Source organism: Helianthus annuus, chromosome 15 (assembly GCF_002127325.2).
Source record: "Helianthus annuus cultivar XRQ/B chromosome 15, HanXRQr2.0-SUNRISE, whole genome shotgun sequence".
Lineage (NCBI taxonomy): Eukaryota > Viridiplantae > Streptophyta > Magnoliopsida > Asterales > Asteraceae > Helianthus > Helianthus annuus.
Genome location: NC_035447.2, coordinates 137,551,873 through 137,570,457, shown reverse-complemented (window position 1 = coordinate 137,570,457; position 18,585 = coordinate 137,551,873). Strand labels below are relative to the sequence as shown.

At 37.5% G+C, this 18,585-nt stretch overlaps 1 protein-coding gene across 2 annotated transcripts; it reads left to right on the top strand.

The window, feature by feature from the left end:
* Positions 1-8,656: 8,656 nt before the first annotated feature.
* LOC110912688 (origin of replication complex subunit 3) lies at positions 8,657-18,223 on the top strand. 2 transcript variants are annotated; one of them, XM_022157477.2, is made up of 17 exons: positions 8,657-8,812; positions 9,690-9,893; positions 9,991-10,165; positions 11,768-11,937; positions 12,009-12,139; positions 12,315-12,588; positions 13,335-13,403; positions 13,642-13,697; positions 14,001-14,085; positions 14,248-14,456; positions 15,251-15,320; positions 15,396-15,466; positions 15,872-15,949; positions 16,055-16,130; positions 16,426-16,556; positions 17,059-17,235; positions 17,899-18,223. In XM_022157477.2, exons 1-17 carry the CDS (start codon positions 8,768-8,770, stop codon positions 18,002-18,004), a joined length of 2,127 nt encoding a protein of 708 aa, XP_022013169.1. In that variant the 5' UTR covers positions 8,657-8,767; the 3' UTR covers positions 18,005-18,223. The 2 variants fall into 2 exon arrangements, with proteins under 2 accessions (XP_022013169.1, XP_022013168.1); XM_022157476.2 differs by having other exon boundaries at positions 13,998-14,085.
* Positions 18,224-18,585: the final 362 nt, after the last annotated feature.

Here is an 18,585-nt window from a genome sequence, read left to right as displayed (position 1 = left end):
TGGACAAAAGGATGAGTGTAGTATCCTACCGACTTCAGTAGTTGGACGACCCCGATTACCAGCAACGAACACCAGCGAACTGACTTCAATCTAAGTTTTTAACACTGGACAGCGACTCGTGGGGGTCAACTGTTACAAACCAATCTGGACTTTAGCAATGACAACAGATCTTAATGTGGGATGTGTAAATTCCAACACAACGAGTAGTACCTTGGAACTCGGCACGAAGTGTGAAGAGAGGGACATTGTGGTGAAAGAACGTGGCGTTCGGCTCCAAAACACCAACATTAGAGCAACAGTATTCGTGACACCCAGGTACTTGTAATAGTAGCCTACTGTATGGAAATGAAGGTGCCTTCGGCATGTATTGGACGTTGACAATTCAAAACGACCACGACTAAGAGAGCGATGACGGTACGGGAGGAACCCGCGTGATTGTAACAATTACACCGGTAGTGGTGCTCATGGAAGGGGAGTTAGGCTTGATGTGGGCAACGATAGGACAATAACAACATGGTGGCTCGGATGGGTAGTAAATCGCTTCGCCCTAATACTATTTAACCCTGATGATTCGCAAAACCAAACATGTTATGGAACCGGCTGATGGCGAGTCAACTGCGACCGCACATGTTAGTTAGGACACAAACTCGACCTTACGGGAGACAGACATGCGACACCGGTCTCACTCCTACTATCCTGGGTGGTTACGAGATAGTAGTCAGTAATGGTTCATTAACTAGACAAATCACTCAGACGCACCCTGTGTGAAGAAATTTAGCGTCACTTTATGCATTGAAGTACCGGAGTGGTGAGAAGATTTGCATCGTGTCGGTAATGACAGCCCAGAAAGCGTCTGTGAAGGGATGACCTCACTGTAGTAGCAACTAACTCTAATAATCAGACAAAGGGCGATAAGAACGAGGATCTATCAATTGTCGTGACTAATCTCAATGTACAACTCGAAGAACTTTTAGACATATCACCACAACTATTAGTCAGAAACTCGTTGATCTCACGATCAGAGGAAGCTCCGAATACTCGTACTCTTACTGTCTTGCATCAGGATGGGTGCAAGAGCAGTGTAAGCCACTATGAGGACTGTTCGGCAAGGAGGTCGTCAGACCTATTCTTCGCGTTGGAAAGCCCCAGATATATCCGGGAAGATGGGCCTTTTGGTGTGTGTACTGATTATCGGGAACTCGTCAAGGCGACAGTCAAGGAACCGTTTGCTATGACCGTGTATTGACGACCCGTCGACTAGTTGCAAGGGCGAGCTTTATCAGATGAAAGTCCAGGGGGAAAAAGATTATTAAAGCGACACATAGGACGCAATTCAGCCATGCGACTTTGTATCCCATGACCTTTGGGGTGGTCATCACACCCGCAACTTTACGTATCATGTGGACCAACCATGTTATTCGATGAAGTTCCGAATCCTTCCCAAGAGAAAAAGGACATCACAGGCATTCTTGCATTTTATTAGAAGAGCCCCTGAGAGAGGAGCCATACCGCACGAAGTCTAGATAAATATAACTTTTGGATTCGAGAGGTGTCTTTGGTGGGTCGTATAATCAACGAAACAGGGATGCACGTGGATCTCGCTAAGACCCGTTTTGGTTGGAAACGGAGTCTCACTGAAGAATTCCCCGAGGATACAACGATTACCTGGTCCCGCTTGATGTTACCGCAGGTTAATCGCAAGGATTCCGGAGGTCACGTAACCTAGATCTCTCTAGTACAGCCGAGTGACGTGATTGCGAAAGACAGAACAGGAGGACGCCTTTCCAACATTCGAATCTTAACCCTGCAAAGCGCTGAGCATCGTTATACCCGAGGGTGTGGGTAAAACAGTGGTATATCATCATGTTTGAATCGGAGTCCCAGCTACACGCCGACGCAACACAAGAGAGTGACGACTCACGTAATGGAGTTACAAAGAAAAAACAGCACGACACACGACCGGTGGTAGAAATCGTGGCCTATGGATTCATTTGGAGGCATTACTTGGGCGGTACCGAACGCGTTACTTAGACCGATCACAAGGGCCTCCCGTGTACCCTGGCCACGAAAGAAGCTTTATCAGTTGATGAGAACGCTGGATGGAACTTTTGGAGGATTACGACCGTGAGACCTGAACGTGCACGATCTTGCAGTACGCTATCCACTCTGACACACCAGACCAGACTCACCTTGTTCGAAGTGAAGACCTGTTGGAAGAGAATTCACAAGATGGGTTCATGCAAGGCATGGAGAAGCAACTATTGGCAGGGCGGACGACATTCGCTACCTCATGGAACGAATGTGGATCCCACTATACAGCAACCGTATGGAACTTATACTGAGCGAAGCACACCGACTCCGATGTTCCGGTAGTCTGGACTTGATAGGGGATATTAGGATTTTAAGTCTCGCATGAATAACCGGGCATGAAGGCCCCATAACACTACATATGAACGATGTTGGACATGTGCGAAAGTCAAGGTGGAACACCGGAAACCTACTTGTTTGACAGTAACCAGAAACACCCATATGGAAACGAGAACGAACACCATAAGATTGTCATTGGTTTACTTAAAACTCAGAACGGAACCGATGTCACCTGGTGATCGTATATTGCCTCACGAAACCAGCACACTCTCTTACAATCAAGAAAACTAGCGAGTCCTCACAAGCAGTGGATGTTCTTCGTGCATGAGGTGCCAACTTCTATTACTTCTGATATTGGAGCTATACCTGATTTATGACAGGCAATACACGATATCCTCGGCTTACGTCTAGGCATGGACATTTCGTATCACCGTGGGGCAAACGATCAGAGTAAACGAACCATCCTTGCACACGAGGACATGCTGTGAGCATGTGTAGGGTTAACTGTGGTAGAACTGGAAGGACGCTTACCTTTGGGTGAGTTCTACAGCAGCAGTTACCGTATTAGTATGCATATAGCCTGGGTTGAGGCATCGCTTGGACAGTAACGCTAATCTCCTTGTTGAATTAAGGTGGATGATAACCTAATCGCAAAACCAGGATTTGAGCTCAAAACTCTGGAAGATTGTTAGATCGGAAATTGTTTGATGGCAACGCGTAACTGTTAGGGAAACTGATAAGCATAAGAAACTTTGGGAGTTCGTTGTGGACGAACGTGTCATAACCGAAAGTATCACCCTAGGAGGGTGCGGTACGCTATAGTAAACATGTTAATCGTAGCTTTCGACGCGTGGGAACATCCGAACTACTAGAATGAAACGGTGGCATGGCTCACAAACCCAGACTAATTGATGGAGTGGGATAACTGTTGTAATGGTATGTACGCCATAGATGTAAGACCGTGTTGTCTGATGAAACCCTTATGATACCCTTGTCGGAGTCTGAAGTCATCAGAACAGTTGTATTTATCAGGGAACCTATCGAAAACACGGGCTAAGGAGTCAAGGTTCGCTAGCATAAGTTGTGTGGATTTGTTAAACCTCAATACGTGGACTGGAGTTTACATAGGAATGTAAGAACCTGTTGAAACTTTAATATCCTCCATGGTTCAAGAGGTTGAACCAACCATGGTTATCACTGGTGAATTTCGGGACGAAATTCCTCTTCAAGTTGGGGATGATGTAACACCTGAGGAAAATCCGCCACAATCTTGAATCGTCACTTCACTCTCTCGTACCTACTTGCCAAATTTCGGGACGAAATTTCTTTCAAGTTGGGGATGATGTGACAACCCAAATTTCCGAGATTAGTATTATCCTATTCCACGACTCTTTTTGTTGTATTTACATATTCTTGGAGTCTTAAAAGAGTATTGTATTAGTGGGTTTACGTTGCAAACTTATTATTAAGCGCGTTAACCATACCTTTCGACCCTATACTTAACCATACCTTTCGACCGAAGGATGAGATCTTTCGACTGGAGTGCAACTTCGAAACATAAGATCCTTCGAACAGGGATCTAACCCTTCGACTCTAGGTCCTTCGATCTAAGGCCTATCCTTCGACCCTTCGATCCTTCGATCATATCGTTCGGCCCAGTCTTTCCAAAGGGCTTGGCCCAATCCTGTCTGTTGTTATATATACGTGAATACATGAGGGATAAGTTAACTTCTAAAAACCCTAGTCCCATTTGTGTGTGTGCGACGGCAATAACAGAACCTCAATCGAAGCCATCATCATCACCGGTTAGTGTACCTCTGTTTGTTTAATATTTGCTATTGATTCTATGTGAACATGTGCTAATAGGTTAACATGATTGGAAATAATACTTGTGCCATTTTATGATGAAATTAACCGACTATGGACATGATCAAAACGGTTGAGGACACTTGGGTTAAGCGTGTGTATGATATATGTGATAAGTTAGTAATTATACAATCATAATTGTGTGTAATATTGTGATCCGGGCGGGATATATGATCGGATATGGATCTGTGCATGCTAACCGATTAAAGTGCGTAGACATACATGAGTAATTGATGTTGTGGCGTTTGTATATTTTGATGAAACTGATATGCTGACCGATTTAAGTATCACGAATCGATGATGTTATGATCTTAACTTAGAACCGGACGCACGAATATATATATATATATATATATATATATATATATATATATATATATATATATATATATATATATATATATCGGCTGTAATGTGAATAGGTGTTAATCGGCTTCATGTTGTTAAGTCTATATGTTTATTCAAGGTTTTGAGAATATTGTTCCTGTTGATTTCGATTAGGGTTCTTGAGAAACAATTGAAATGTGCTTGTTTAATCGATGGCATGTTAGATGGATTGGCTGAAAACGTGTTAATTGATAGGAGGTAAAATAGGATAACAGTTGACCGAAAGATACCTGTTGAACCGAAAGATAACTATTGTAGTTGAAGGATAACTGGCATTGTCGAAAGATAGGTAATGTGTCGAAGGATGACTGTGAATCGAAATATAACTGTTGGTGTCGAAACATAACTGTTGTTGACCGAAAGATAGTGTTGAAACATAACTGTTGTTGACCGAAAGATAGTGTTGAAACATAACTGTTAACCGATTGATAACTGATGTGTCGAAGGATAAATGTGAAACGAAAGATAGTGTCGAAACATAACCGAGGTGTCGAATGAAAGTGTGAACCGAAAGATATTGGGGTGTTAACATTGTATTCGTGTACACTAGCTGATGACTAAATGTGAAATGATACGTGTTGTGCTTGTATGCAACTGATTGTTATGTGTAACTGTCATAGGGCTTGGTAAATCACTGTTGTGAAACGAGTAAATAATTCTACCGAGCAAACCAAGGTGAGTTCACTACATTCGAGCATGCGTCCCAGTGGTTGGGGACAGTCAGTGGGTATCCCATGGGGGGGGGATGAGTCTTTGGGTAAAAACGAGTATATTGGTTAATATTCTCACCTATCATCTTTTGTAAGTCCCTCATCGGGTATTAGTTAGTAGCGCTACTTAGGTTTGGCACCCTCACCCCGTGCCTGTAGAGGACGGAGGTGAACTAATGACCCAGTCTGGCCCAGTACTAGATAGGAGTACGTGGGAAGGGCAGTCGTGTATTTCAGGAGCCGTCATTGTTCGGAAATGAGATATTAACAATATTACTTGCATTGGTTATTGAACGGTTTTTCACACAACGGGTAATAAACATTTTCTAAAACTGTGAACTCGCCAGCTTTGTCTGATACACGTGTTACATGCTCGCAGGTCGTTAGGTATCTTGGAATTGGGAAGCTTGCTATCTGGGAGTGCTGGAGTGGTCATGGATCGAGGCTCTTGGATTAAAATACATTTAATACATTGGTTGTAAGCGTTATTACGAAACAATTGCTAAACAACTTATTACATGCTTCCGCTACACAACTTTTGAGAATTAATATTATGTTGGCAACTTATTTTGGTAAAATAGTGTCATGACTTATTTTAATATTTATCGTTGGTTCAATGTGATTGGTGGCTCGAACTCTGATGCGTGACACGCCTCGCGGAGTTTCCGCAGGTGAATTTTTGGGGGTGTTACAATTATTCTAGAAATTTTATAACCTTTGAAGTTTATATGTATATTTTTTTTCTAGAAATTTTGTTTAATGAGTTTTCTTATTGATCAGTGTCTTTACTATGTAGATAAATCGGTTTAAAGTGGCATTGCTCTGTTTATAGAAAAGCGATGATGATCTCAGGTGTATTTGTTCATCGTGTAGACGTATTTGGAATAAATATAAATTTTGTCGTGTGTATTCGTGATTGTTGTTAATAAATAATGCCTCATTTTTTTATTGTTACTATGTAAGCACCTCTACATGGCCAGGATGACCCATTTACCTGGCTTTTCTAATGCCGTTTATATAGAGGTGAAGTCCTTTTAACTATTGTCACCATATTTAATGGGGCCGAAAGGCTTTATTAACTATTTAATATGCATGAACTTCTGGGTATAAATGTAATGGGTTCATGAACTAACTTATATAAAAGTCATACATGTGGATTTTGGGTTTCAAACAAAGAGTTGCATAAAGCAAAAGTAACCTTTTAAAATGGATTCCCCATCGTCACTTTAACAAGTCAACAAAATCTACTGCTTTATATGGACCCAAGCTGAGTTTTCTTTGACATGTTGGGTCATATTTTCAGTTAGCACGCCCATTGCTTAAATTTTTTAACCGAATCGATCCAAGTCTAGCATCGCGCAATACATCATTGATACTGTTGTCGACATAGCCTTGGCTCGGCTCAACTTGGCTTGTTAAGGTTAAAGGGAAAATTGACCCTGCAAGTTCTCTGCTTTGAGTTTCTACTATTCTAAGTATTCCAGTATTTTACAATATAAATCAGGTAATGTACTATAGATGAGTTGTTAAAAGCTTCATTTAACTTTCTTATTTGTAATTAAATAATCACCCAGTTAAATGGAAGCTTAACGAATTGCACCTTTCAACCCGACCCCACTGACTACCTTGTAACATTTTAAAAAATGTGTTACTAAACTTACAAAGAATGCACTAACTTCTAAAAAAACATTTAAAATAATTCATTAAGTATAGAATTTATCAAGGAAGATTATGAAGATTGGGTGGGTTCAGTTTGGGTTAAAACCAAAGTTTAACCAGAGGGGTAATTTTGTAGAATAGTAACCAAATTTCAAAAGTGTTCCAATTAGGTCACTCAAGTTTCAAAAGTGTTCCAATCAGGTCACTCAACATTCATTTTTCATTAAAATTAAGAGTTTATTCATCCATTTCGTCGATAACCGTGGTAATGTGGATTTTTGTTTCTTTTTTTCTCTTTTATTTGATGCTAACGTCGAGTGATGACGTGGATTGTAACTTGTTTTTTTAATTTTTAATGTTATTAAATAGTTTTTATTTTTAATAAATATAATATCATATATTAAAATAATTCGACCCCAACATCTTATGCTTCATTTTTTTCTTGACACGTGGAAAAAAAGACATGGCTCGATTTGAATGTTAAATTATCTAATTGTGACAAAAACGACACAAGTGACCTAATTAGAACACTTTTAAAACTTGGTTACTATTCTATGAAATATTCCCTTAACCAGAATAATAATATTAGTTAACTTGGTTTAAAGTTTTTAACTTTTTAAAGAAAGTTATCAATTGAAATTTAGTTAATTTGGTTTAAAGTTTTTAACTTTTTAAAGAAAGTTATGAATTGAAATTAAATTCTCTGACCACTTTGCCTTCTTTTTAGAAGGCAAAAGTACAATGAGCTTGTTTTATTTACACTTATGTGGGAATCTTATTAGAAACTTTTTTTTATTTAATTTCAGTTAGAAACTTGTTCTTATCATAACATAGTTAAACCGTGTCTTGTAGTCTATAATCTTGCGGTGGTTGTAATGATTACACATAAAGATAGATTAATAGCTTTATGAAAAAACCATGTTGCTTGCTTGCTTTCTTATTTTATTGTTTTTTTAACGACCAATGAAATAAATGACCGGCTACCCGAGGTAACCCAATTGCAAAAGACAACCATATACGGCCGTGACCGCACATATATGTGTAGCCCAAGCCCACCATCACCAATTCTGGGAAAAATCCGTCATCCAAAGGCCCACTGTGGTAAAACCCGGTTGGAATCAGATTCGAACTTGAGACCTATGGTATGAAACCTAAATCTTCACTTCCCCTACAGTGCTAATTGAGCTATTGCATTGTTCTAGTCTTCAAATTGTTTGTTTGCCGTGTTTTTAACTATAGCGTTGCATGTTCTCACCATTGCAACCTCAAGTACTGAAGTACAATGGTGTAAATTGTCGTCCCCGCAGCATCGAGCGGGCACCCTACTAGTTTTTTAATATGGATTAACTTTTGGATTATTTTTTATTCTGGAATCATGTAATTTTGAATTATTTTTTGAGTTCATTTTGCATTTTAACGAATTATAGGGTTAACTATTCAACCTGGCTGAACCGCCCGATACAACCAGTTAAATCATTTCTAATCTCAATTTAGTATGATTTAAAAATCGATTTTTAAAACATTGGTAATTTATATCGACACACGAGATCTCAACCTCAACCGGTTTCGATAAATACATAAATAAATACATATTTGTAAAAGAAAAAAAATCAATAATGAAAATTTATTTATTTATTAAGGAAACATTAACCAACCTATAGCCCAATGATAAAACCCCTAGAAACCCAACCCGTCCCCTTTTCTTTCTGATTTTCCCGCCAAAAACAATAAGGTGAAACCGGAGTGAGGAGGAAGAAGAACCCTAGCACAGCAGATCGATGGCAACGGCGGACGAAGTTCACATCTCCGATAACGATCTCAAGGTTTAATTTCTTCTCTTCTCATCTCTACTTTCATTAACTGCTTGACCTTGAATTTACAGTCTCAAAATCATTTACCAAATCTAATGTATAATTTGTCGAGAATCTCAATTGAAACAATACGTGTCTGTGTATATATTCAAATCTTATTTCATACACAAAGCCCTAGGTAATTACCCTTCTCCTCCACCCACTCTCCTCCACCTGAGGTCCGGTCTGGTAGTAATCGGAGCTCTAGCATTCGGCTATCTTAGCCTACAGCTTAGATTTAAACCCTATCTAGAGAAAGCACAGCAATACAACTCCGGAACCGGCACCAGTGACGGTAACAGCAACGATCTGAATCGCCAAATGGACCAACACGATCAGTACGATCAGGTGACCGTAAACGATGTCGTTTTAGACGACGGTTCTGGATCTTAAGATAGAACTTATTGTTGTTCTGTTTGTACATTTTATTTCAATTAACTTTTATGCATTTTGAATCTCGTATTTTGTGATATGATATCTGATATGAAGTTAGAACAATTTGAGGAAGAAACAATTAGGGTTTATGTTTTGCTCTTGATAATGAAAGCCGTCCTGTTTAAGAACTCCTCTTTTTCTGTTTGAAGCTGGTTTGGAACAGGTTAAAACTGAACCCAACTGATTAAAAACCGATTTTGAAACAGAACTGACTGATTGTTTACAAATTTGAGCTGTGCATAAATCAATTTGGATTTGCTTATGTCTGTTATGTTGTTTGATTATGATATTCATTGTGTAAAATGGTAATTAGAATTTGCCAAACAGCCCCTTAAGGCCCCCAAAAAACGTTGAAATGGCGCTGGTTGTGACTTATGGTTATCTGATGTTGATTTTTTTTTTTTTTATGTTACAGCCATTTTTTGTGCTCCACAAAGCATCTAACAGTCAACAGCATGCTAGAAAACCTGTTGGAAGAACTAGTAGAAAAGTGAAAGTTAATTTGTCATCTTCGTTGGCTGCTAGTGATGAATCTCAACTTTTGGATGATCAGTTGCACAAGAACTCAAGAATGAAAAATTTTCACGATGCTTGGGTGAAAATCGAATCCACCATTAAGGTTACATTCGGTCTCTGTGTTAAACTCTCATTTTGTTTTCTGGCACTTTTTATCTTGATATAAGTATCAACGCTGATGTAATCGTTTTGTAATACAGGATGTTTTGCACAACATCAATGCTGATGTATTCAATGAGATAAATGGATGGGTACAGAAATCTTTTGGTGCAATTTGTTCAAGTGGCAAGCTTGATACCAACAAAGCCACTTGTTCATACCCTATTGTAACCGATGTTACATCTAATCAAATTTTCACCGCCTTTGTTGTCATGAGTAAGTGAAGTTCCTTTGGAATTCAAGTGATTTGAGACGTTACTAATCTGTTAGGAATACTTGCATACATATGTCAAACAAGGTTTAAAAAGGCTAAAACGGGTATCGAGGCATTTTCCCTTAGCCTCACGAGGCGTAAGCCTCGAGGCAGGTCGAGGCGTAAGCCTCGAAATATTATTAAAAAAAGTTAAAAAAATATGGATATCTCTCATAAAAATCACACATTAACATAAAACAAACATCATAAATAGAAAATAGTTCAACAAACAAGGTTTAACATAAAACAAACACCATAAAATAGTTCAACAAACAAGGTTTAACATTAAACAAACTCCATAAAATAGTTCAAATAGCTTAAACTGACATCTAAATATCATGATACTCGTTCCACTCCGCATCATCATCATCATCCTCCTCCTCAAGGTTTTCATATGGCGGATTTAGATCGTCATCGTCATCTTCATCAACCAAAGTAATAACTCTTTTCCTTTTCCTCCTAGATGAACTCTCACCTTCTTCCTCATTTGATCCGCCAACTCCAACCATGCCATCTTCATCTTCATCTTCATCCCCACTCGAGTTGGCTATCCACTCATCATCTGACAAAACCTCATCAGCAACTATCGGGTCTTCATCGTCTTTTAGATTCGCCTTCTTTATAAACTTTTGCTTCAATCTCCTATTGTACATAACGTACACCAACTTGTTCATCCTGCCTGGAGAAGATGATTGACTGCTGTTCTTCGATTAGGGTTTTCTTATAACCTACGATATGTTTTTTTAAGTTAACTATTGGACTCGTAATGTTTTTTTAAGTTAACTGTTGGACTTGACCACCAATTAGGCCCAATAAAAACTATTTGGGCCGAAAAAAATAGTCCAGAAAACAAAAAACTGATCAATTTGCACAAGTCTGGTGAGGCTTAAGCCTCACCGCCTCGCCTCACCGCCTCAACGCCTCAGACCGCCTCAGACCGCCCTCGTATGGTTGAGGCTTAGGTTTCAGTTCCCCCCTGTGAGGCTAAGCCTTAGTTGCGATTTTTCAGCGCCTCACCTGAGGCGTACGCCTCGAGGCGCGCCTCTAATCGCCTTTTTAAACCTTGATGTCAAAATTACTTTATAGGCAACCCGCCACCCTAGTATGTATCTGGTTCCGTTCCTAACAATTTTGGTCGAAAAAGGTTGTCAAATGACGAAAGTGATTAAACTTTGAATGACATAAATTCTTGATGAGATCTTGACACGCTATAGGTTAAAATTGTTGTCTTTTCAAAAACATTATGGGCATTTTCGTCATCTTTCCAGATTGTAAGTGTCTGAAGCGATAACATATGTGGAGACTACTACCATATATGCCACTCAAGCAAATAGCTAGTTTTTTTATACCATTTATCGCAAAAAGTATGTCAAGTGATGAAAATGTCTGTAAAGATCTTAAAAAGACAAGTATCTTTAATGAGGCGTCCACATGTTATAGGTTATAATTGTTTTATATTTATTTTTCTAAATATTTAAGGGCATTTTTTTTCATTCGGAATGTTTTCTATTGTAATCGGTGAAAATGAAACAGTAAGGACTAAGTATCAGCACTCTGATTTGCAGGCAACATAGAATTCGTTGATGATCTTCAAACATTTGCGGACCTAGGTGTACATTTACAATCTCATGGTTGCCACATGGCAAACCTGTCATCAGTAGATTTTTCAGCCAAAAGTGGAATAGGTGGTTGTTTGAGAAGTTTATTAAGGCAGATCTTGAATGGTAGCACTGATGTAAGATTTGTGAAAACCCTTCTTTCTCTATTCTTTTCTTGATTCTTCTTACGGTTTTATCTTCTTAACAGGCAGCTGACATATCCATCTTAGCATCTTGGTATATGGAGCATGATAACTATAAGAACCCAGTGGTTGTTATTATTGAAGATATGGATCGGTGTAGTGCCTCTGTACTTTCTGATTTCATACTCATGCTGAGGTATGTTTTTGTTTTTTTTTTTTGAACGGCAAATCACTTTATATATATATATATATAAAGAGCCAGCTAGAAACTGGGAAACATGCTGAGGTATGTATAGTAACTCAACAAATATGTCAATATGTGATATAACCAAAATCTGCAGCTAAGTTAGTGCATTTTGTGGTTTATTCAGTGAATGGGTGATTAAGATTCCGGTAATCTTGATATTGGGAGTTGCAACCACACTTGAAGCCCCAAAAAATATACTTTCTTCAAAAGCAGTTCAACACTTGTCGCCTTCCAAATTCTTTTTGGGACATCCAACTGATAGATTAGACGCAATTATTGAAGCAGTTCTTGTGAAACCGTGTTCTGGGTTTTTAGTCGGTCACAAGGTTGCAGCATTTATAAGAAATTGCTTTTTGAGACAAGATGGAACCTTGACTTCTTTCGTTCGAGCTGTAAAGGTTTGTGGCTCAATTATAAGCACTAGAGTTGGCAAATTCCGCATTTTATATTTTAAAACTATAGACCGTTACTAAAATAACATATAGTTTGTAATCATATATGTTTCAAAGTTAACCTAAAGAAAATTATAAGTTTTGGGCCAAAACTGCTTTAGGTCAACTATAAGCAGTCTAGAAGTGGCGACTTCTGAATAGGCCGGGCTGGTTTTTTTGTGTATTTAAAAAGAAAATGGGTTGAAATTTAAGTCACAAGAGCACCGTAGTTTTTTTAAATTGAAGCGTTGCCCTTTTATAGATCGCTACAAAGGTTTTTACTTTTTTTTTCTTTTCAAAGCCGCGTTAAAGATGTTTAACTGCAAATTTGGTATTAAATGAAACCAGATAACACTTGGGTGTCCTATAAAGTAGTTTTAATATATAAGTGGCATTTTGGAAAAGGTTGATTACATCATAAATTATCCTACATTTTTATGAATAATTATTGTGAGAAATTTGATTAAAAATTTACATTAGGAATATCGTACATTTTGAATTTGATGATTTAGGAGGTTATATGCATTAGAAAAACGCTCAAAGCAACTTTCAAGTTTTGACTCATTACCAAACCTGTCCGACTCGCTCATTTTGCCACCTCTAAGCGTGCTGCTATTATCAATTCTGCTTGCTAGCTTATAAATAATAGAGGGTATTTTACATTTTTACTATATGAAACTGATTGATTGCAAACAAATACAAATTTTGTACAGATGGCAATTGTCCAGCATTTTCTTATGGAGCCTTTAAGCTTCACCGTGAAAGGCTTACTTGATGAAGAGGTTAGCCAGGAGCTCTTTTGAGTTAATCTTTTTTCCTTGTATTGTATTTCTTTTAAGCTGCTTAGACTTAGACTAGTTATCTTCCCCTGTTTTAATGTGTCTTTGCCTTAGTCATCGTTAATATATGAAAAAATTGGAAACCATCTTTGGTTTGATTTGTATCTATACAAATATTTTTATGTTTACTTGTTCATGAAGCTATAATTATTTCAAAGGTGATAATTTACTACAATTGCAGGTTGCAGAGGCAGATGCATGGCCTAGACAAGCTCTTGATCTTCCATCTTGTATGAGGTACTTAAGAGTCACTTTAACCCATTCATTTATGAGTGGGTCAATTTGGATCATGTTTTATGTGTAACTGGTCAAAGGGATCAAACCTTGCCAAAAGTGGATTGTATTCCTCTAAGTATTATATTCAAGAATTAAATTATTTATAAATAATATACTACTTATAATCATATTTGACCGACTAATTTATTCAGAAAATAACTAAATTTTTGGACAAAAAGTGTTATGAGTCAACCCGACTCACCCTTTTTGCCACATTTAGAAAAACCTATGAAATGTGGTGTGTGATAATCTTGTTGCAAGGAGACTTTCTGAACCAAAAAGTGAAGCTTTGTTAAGTGGAGCATCACAAATGAAGGAAGTGCTGAATTTGTGGAGCTCTGTCGTTTTGGTGAGACCTTCATCGTTAATTCTCTGACATTATTGTCATGTGATTATTAATACATGAAGTACACATGATAAGTTAATTTTCTTCTACAATAACATCCAAGTGTATTCCCTTTTTTTTTTTTTATTCATACATGAACCTTGAAAAATAAATTTGATGATGCAGTGTTTGCATGAAGTGGGAAAGAATCAGAGAACCACCCTCTTAGACTTGTATGATGAGGCATTGGACCCAAAGCTTTACAACTTGAGGAATTCTGATCATTTGGAAGTGAAACCAGATCCTCAAAGGCCTTCATGGAACTATGATATGCATGGGCAGTCGTTTGAAAGGCAAAAGGGTGGGTTAATTAGTCGCACGATTCGTCAGATAAGGTAAATAAAAACATTTCCTGTGGTCCGTTGTTTGATTCTTAATCATACAACTTTGTTTAATAACTTGAAGTAGAGGGTAACCAGTCACTGGTCACAATGATTTAGGAAGTTATATGCGTTAAAGGTACACCTTGGGGCGACTTTTATCTAAAGTTATCATTCAACTTGTTAGCATGGTTGTAAAAAAAAGGTCTCCGAGGCCGAGTACTCCCCGAGTAATCGCTACAAGGTAGGCTGCTGAGGCAACTTTCTTCAACTCCGCCTAATTACTCGGAATCGATCAAACTTAGTCAACTTCGGCCAGAATAGGATTTAGTAGGTCAACTTGGGCTGAGTTTGACTTAAAAAAATAAAACATAATTTTTATGTTTGTCATATTAAAGAATGAATATCATTTTTAAAGGAATGAATCTCATTGATTGAAATACTTTACTATTTGCACATCTATTTTTTTCATTTACATTGATATTCACGTCTTTTGTTATAAATATCAGTAAATTTATGTTATTTGACATATATATAATTTCCCGAAAACTAATATCTTTATAATTTAACATGTCCAAGTACTCCCTGAGTACTCTCCGCCCTGCCTAGGCCAAGTACTCTCAACTCCCCGGTCGACCGACTAGGGAGCGCCTAACGACTTTTTCAACCATGCTTGTTAGTGATAAAAACATAACCCGCTCATAATCAAATGGGTCAAAATGCAATATGAAGTTTTACCAATTGTGTATAATCTTTAAAATGTTATCATTTTGTTACAGCTAAATTGATATACTCATGTTATTACTCAGGGACCTGCCACCAGCTGCTTTGCATCAGTTGCTTGAAAAATGGGATAAACAAACTGAGGGTGTTGATATGGTATGGCCGGTTTACAGCTGCCACTTGTATTTGACTCTGTTCCTGTTGACCAGTTGACTTTCTTATTGATTTTAGATCCATGAGAAAGTAAAGGAGCTTCGGTTGCAAGAGGATGATAATTTGAAAGAACCGCCGACTAGATCTAGGTAATAATATTAAAATTCATTTACTTATGAATGGGTTGATCATGATTCATGGTTGTGTTTTATATCAAATGGATCAAATAAAAAATAGCTTAAAGGGGAAAAAGTCAAATGGATGAAAGCTGCCCAACCTCATAAAGCGATTAGGAGAAAAAATAACTTATTAATATATCGTTTTTGTGGGTCAACCCAACCTCTACCAAAATATTTAAATGCATAAGTATTTTTATAAAACATATAAATTGGACCAAGCTAGTGTTTCGTTTGGCCCATTACCCAATCTGCCTGACCCAACGTTCCTGTATGTAATCATCGTATATAATTTGAAAGGACTAGTTGAAAGTTTCATGTAACAATGGTTAAACCTCTAGAATTATGATATTAAAGTCATTTTTATTCATATGACAGGAAACAAACAATCCGAAATAATGGAAATTCAGATAAATTAAGCGAGAAAGCTGCTGCACTGATTACTTGCATGACAAGGTAACCAACTTCTTTCAAAGCTCATTTTTGGAATACTGATTTCCTAGTGTAAATAATATTTTCTGTTGTAATTTTCTTCGTTTTGATGGTCTGTTTATGAAGCAGGGAGCATATGCAGCCCATTGAGTGCATTCCTTTCCATGAAATTGTCTGCTTCAGAAATGCCGACAAACTACAAGCTGTAAGTCATCAGAAAATAATATTTCTGTTTAGTTTTTGTGTGTGTGTGTGTGTGTGTGTAATATCATGTATTTTTGAGTGACCATAGTATAGTTTGGTTAAAAAAAAACTAGAGTAAATAGGTTTAGTAATGTGTTAACAAATAATAATGTGCTCATTGAATTTAAATTTTTATAATGGTACAAAACAAATGTGTTGTGCTACTTTGATCTGATACAGTTATTTATTTCTACAATACTTTTTACAAATTGACAGCGAAATTTACCGCCTTTTTATTCGTTTTACTTGTTTGGCAGGCATTAGTAGGAGATCCTAGAAAAAGGATCCAACTTGATCTGTTGGAGTGCAACAAGTTCCTTAAGTGTAGTTGCTGCTGCACCAAAAGTCACAATGTTCCAATATCATCAATGCATGATACATCATTAATGTAATATGTTTTTTTTTTCCTTCTGCATTTTCGTATTTTTTCAGTCACAATTCGGACCCATGCACTAATGAATGGGTCGATTTGAGTCAAATGGCCCAACACTAAAAACGTTAGCTAAAGGGGAATGGGTCAAATCGGTCGGCTAGAGTCTATTCTAAATGCATACCCTTAAATTGTTTTTTTTTTTTATTTAAAGATTTAGATTTAGATCACTATTGTAAGAATATAGTTTTTAAATGCATGACCATTCCGACGCATCCATATCGCTAGTACTTGTAGAGATAAATTCCTTAATTTTAAACTAAATCACAAAAAAGTTTGTTAATTACATCAATCATCTATATTTTGAAAATTTAATAACCCAGCTGTTAAATCTTTGTAAGTGACCCATTTTATTCTTTCCAAACTCGTGCTTTTTATCACTAAAGTTTTGTAAGTTTTCTGATCTCTACAGGTAAATTCTTCTTTTTTCTTTCATTTTAATTTATTTATATATTTGCAGGTATACCCTAGCTCAGGAGCATGGTAATCTTATCAATCTACATGACTGGTATCAATCTTTCAAGGCAGTCATTTCTCAAACAACCGTTAAAGACAAACACAAGTCAAAGGTTTCACCATCGCCCAAAAAAAGAAAGATAACCGCCCAACCTCAAATTATAACAGAAGCGTCTGCTCAGTATCCTCATTTTAGCATGCATTTGTTATTTTTTGCTTGCATGTTAGTAAAAAGTTAATTTCGCAAACGAACAGATTTTCACATTTTTACCTGTAATAGCAATGTGATTACATCATGGTTGCTATGATTGGTGAAAAGAATGAAAGTGTGCTTTCAAAGTACTTGGTTCCAATTATTGCAATAGCAAAAAAGAAAACAGTTTCTCTGTTGGGCTCTAAACTGAACTGTCCAATACCCAAGATTTTGAAAACGATAGCCGAAACCGGACCTTATAATACTGCTTCAGTGTCGGTCCAGTACTGGTTTAGAACTGTTTGGTCCCAAACTGTATTGGAACTGGCTGTTAAGATTTCACAAAATCAACTGTCGGTCCAAACCATACATTTTTTTATCATGCACCTGTATGATAGTAGTGTGCAAAACTACACACACAACTGTAAAACCAGACCGAACCGGTACCAATATACTCAGAGTTTTAACTAATAAAGGTTTTCAGTCCGTTATATATCTATTTTGTAAAATGATTTTGTTTAGGTTTGGGTCCTAGCCAGATACACATTTTTTTTTTCTGACGTCTGAGTCTTATTTGGGACATTTTTAGGTTTTTCGGTATGCTCATATATTCAGTTTGATTTTGTAAAATCTTAACCACATATTGTACAGAGCGAGATTTTGTAGGGCGGTAACAGAGCTTCAAATCACAGGACTACTTCGGATGCCTAGCAAGAGACGCCAAGATTACGTGCAGAGGGTGGCCTTTGGACTGTAACCATAATCATCTTGTGGGATGTATATGTTTTAGCTATAAAAGCTATAGTATATGGACTGATTGTTTTCTAGTTTACAATTTACATTTGTTCATGAGAATGCAATATATTATTTCACCGTACACTTTTCGGTTGGTGGGGCATTTTATATGAGCTCACCTGGTTCTACTCGTAATTAGTTGTATTCTGACGCTAGGGGTGTAAACAAGGCGAGACATTTAGTCGTGGTGTTATTGCTGTTTTCTTTTTAGTGATACGGGAACACATGCTATTCAGATTCGGTGGAAGAAGTAACATGGGAATTAGTAGTGGTGTTATTGTTATTTCTTTTGTTAGCGTATAAACGTGTTAACCGAGCTTCCAGCTATTCAGATTCGGGCCTCCTGTACCCAATACACGTCTTCTCCAATCTTCCAAATGTCGATGGTTTCCTCTGAATTCTCACTTTTCTTTTGTTTTGACCTCATCCTTGTGCTTTAATCTTTCTAGAAAAACCTGTCGCCCAGCCGCTTCCCCCGCAAACTTCCAATCTATATACGAAATCACTCGCTGTTGCTGCTTCACTTATATTTGGATTATTCAA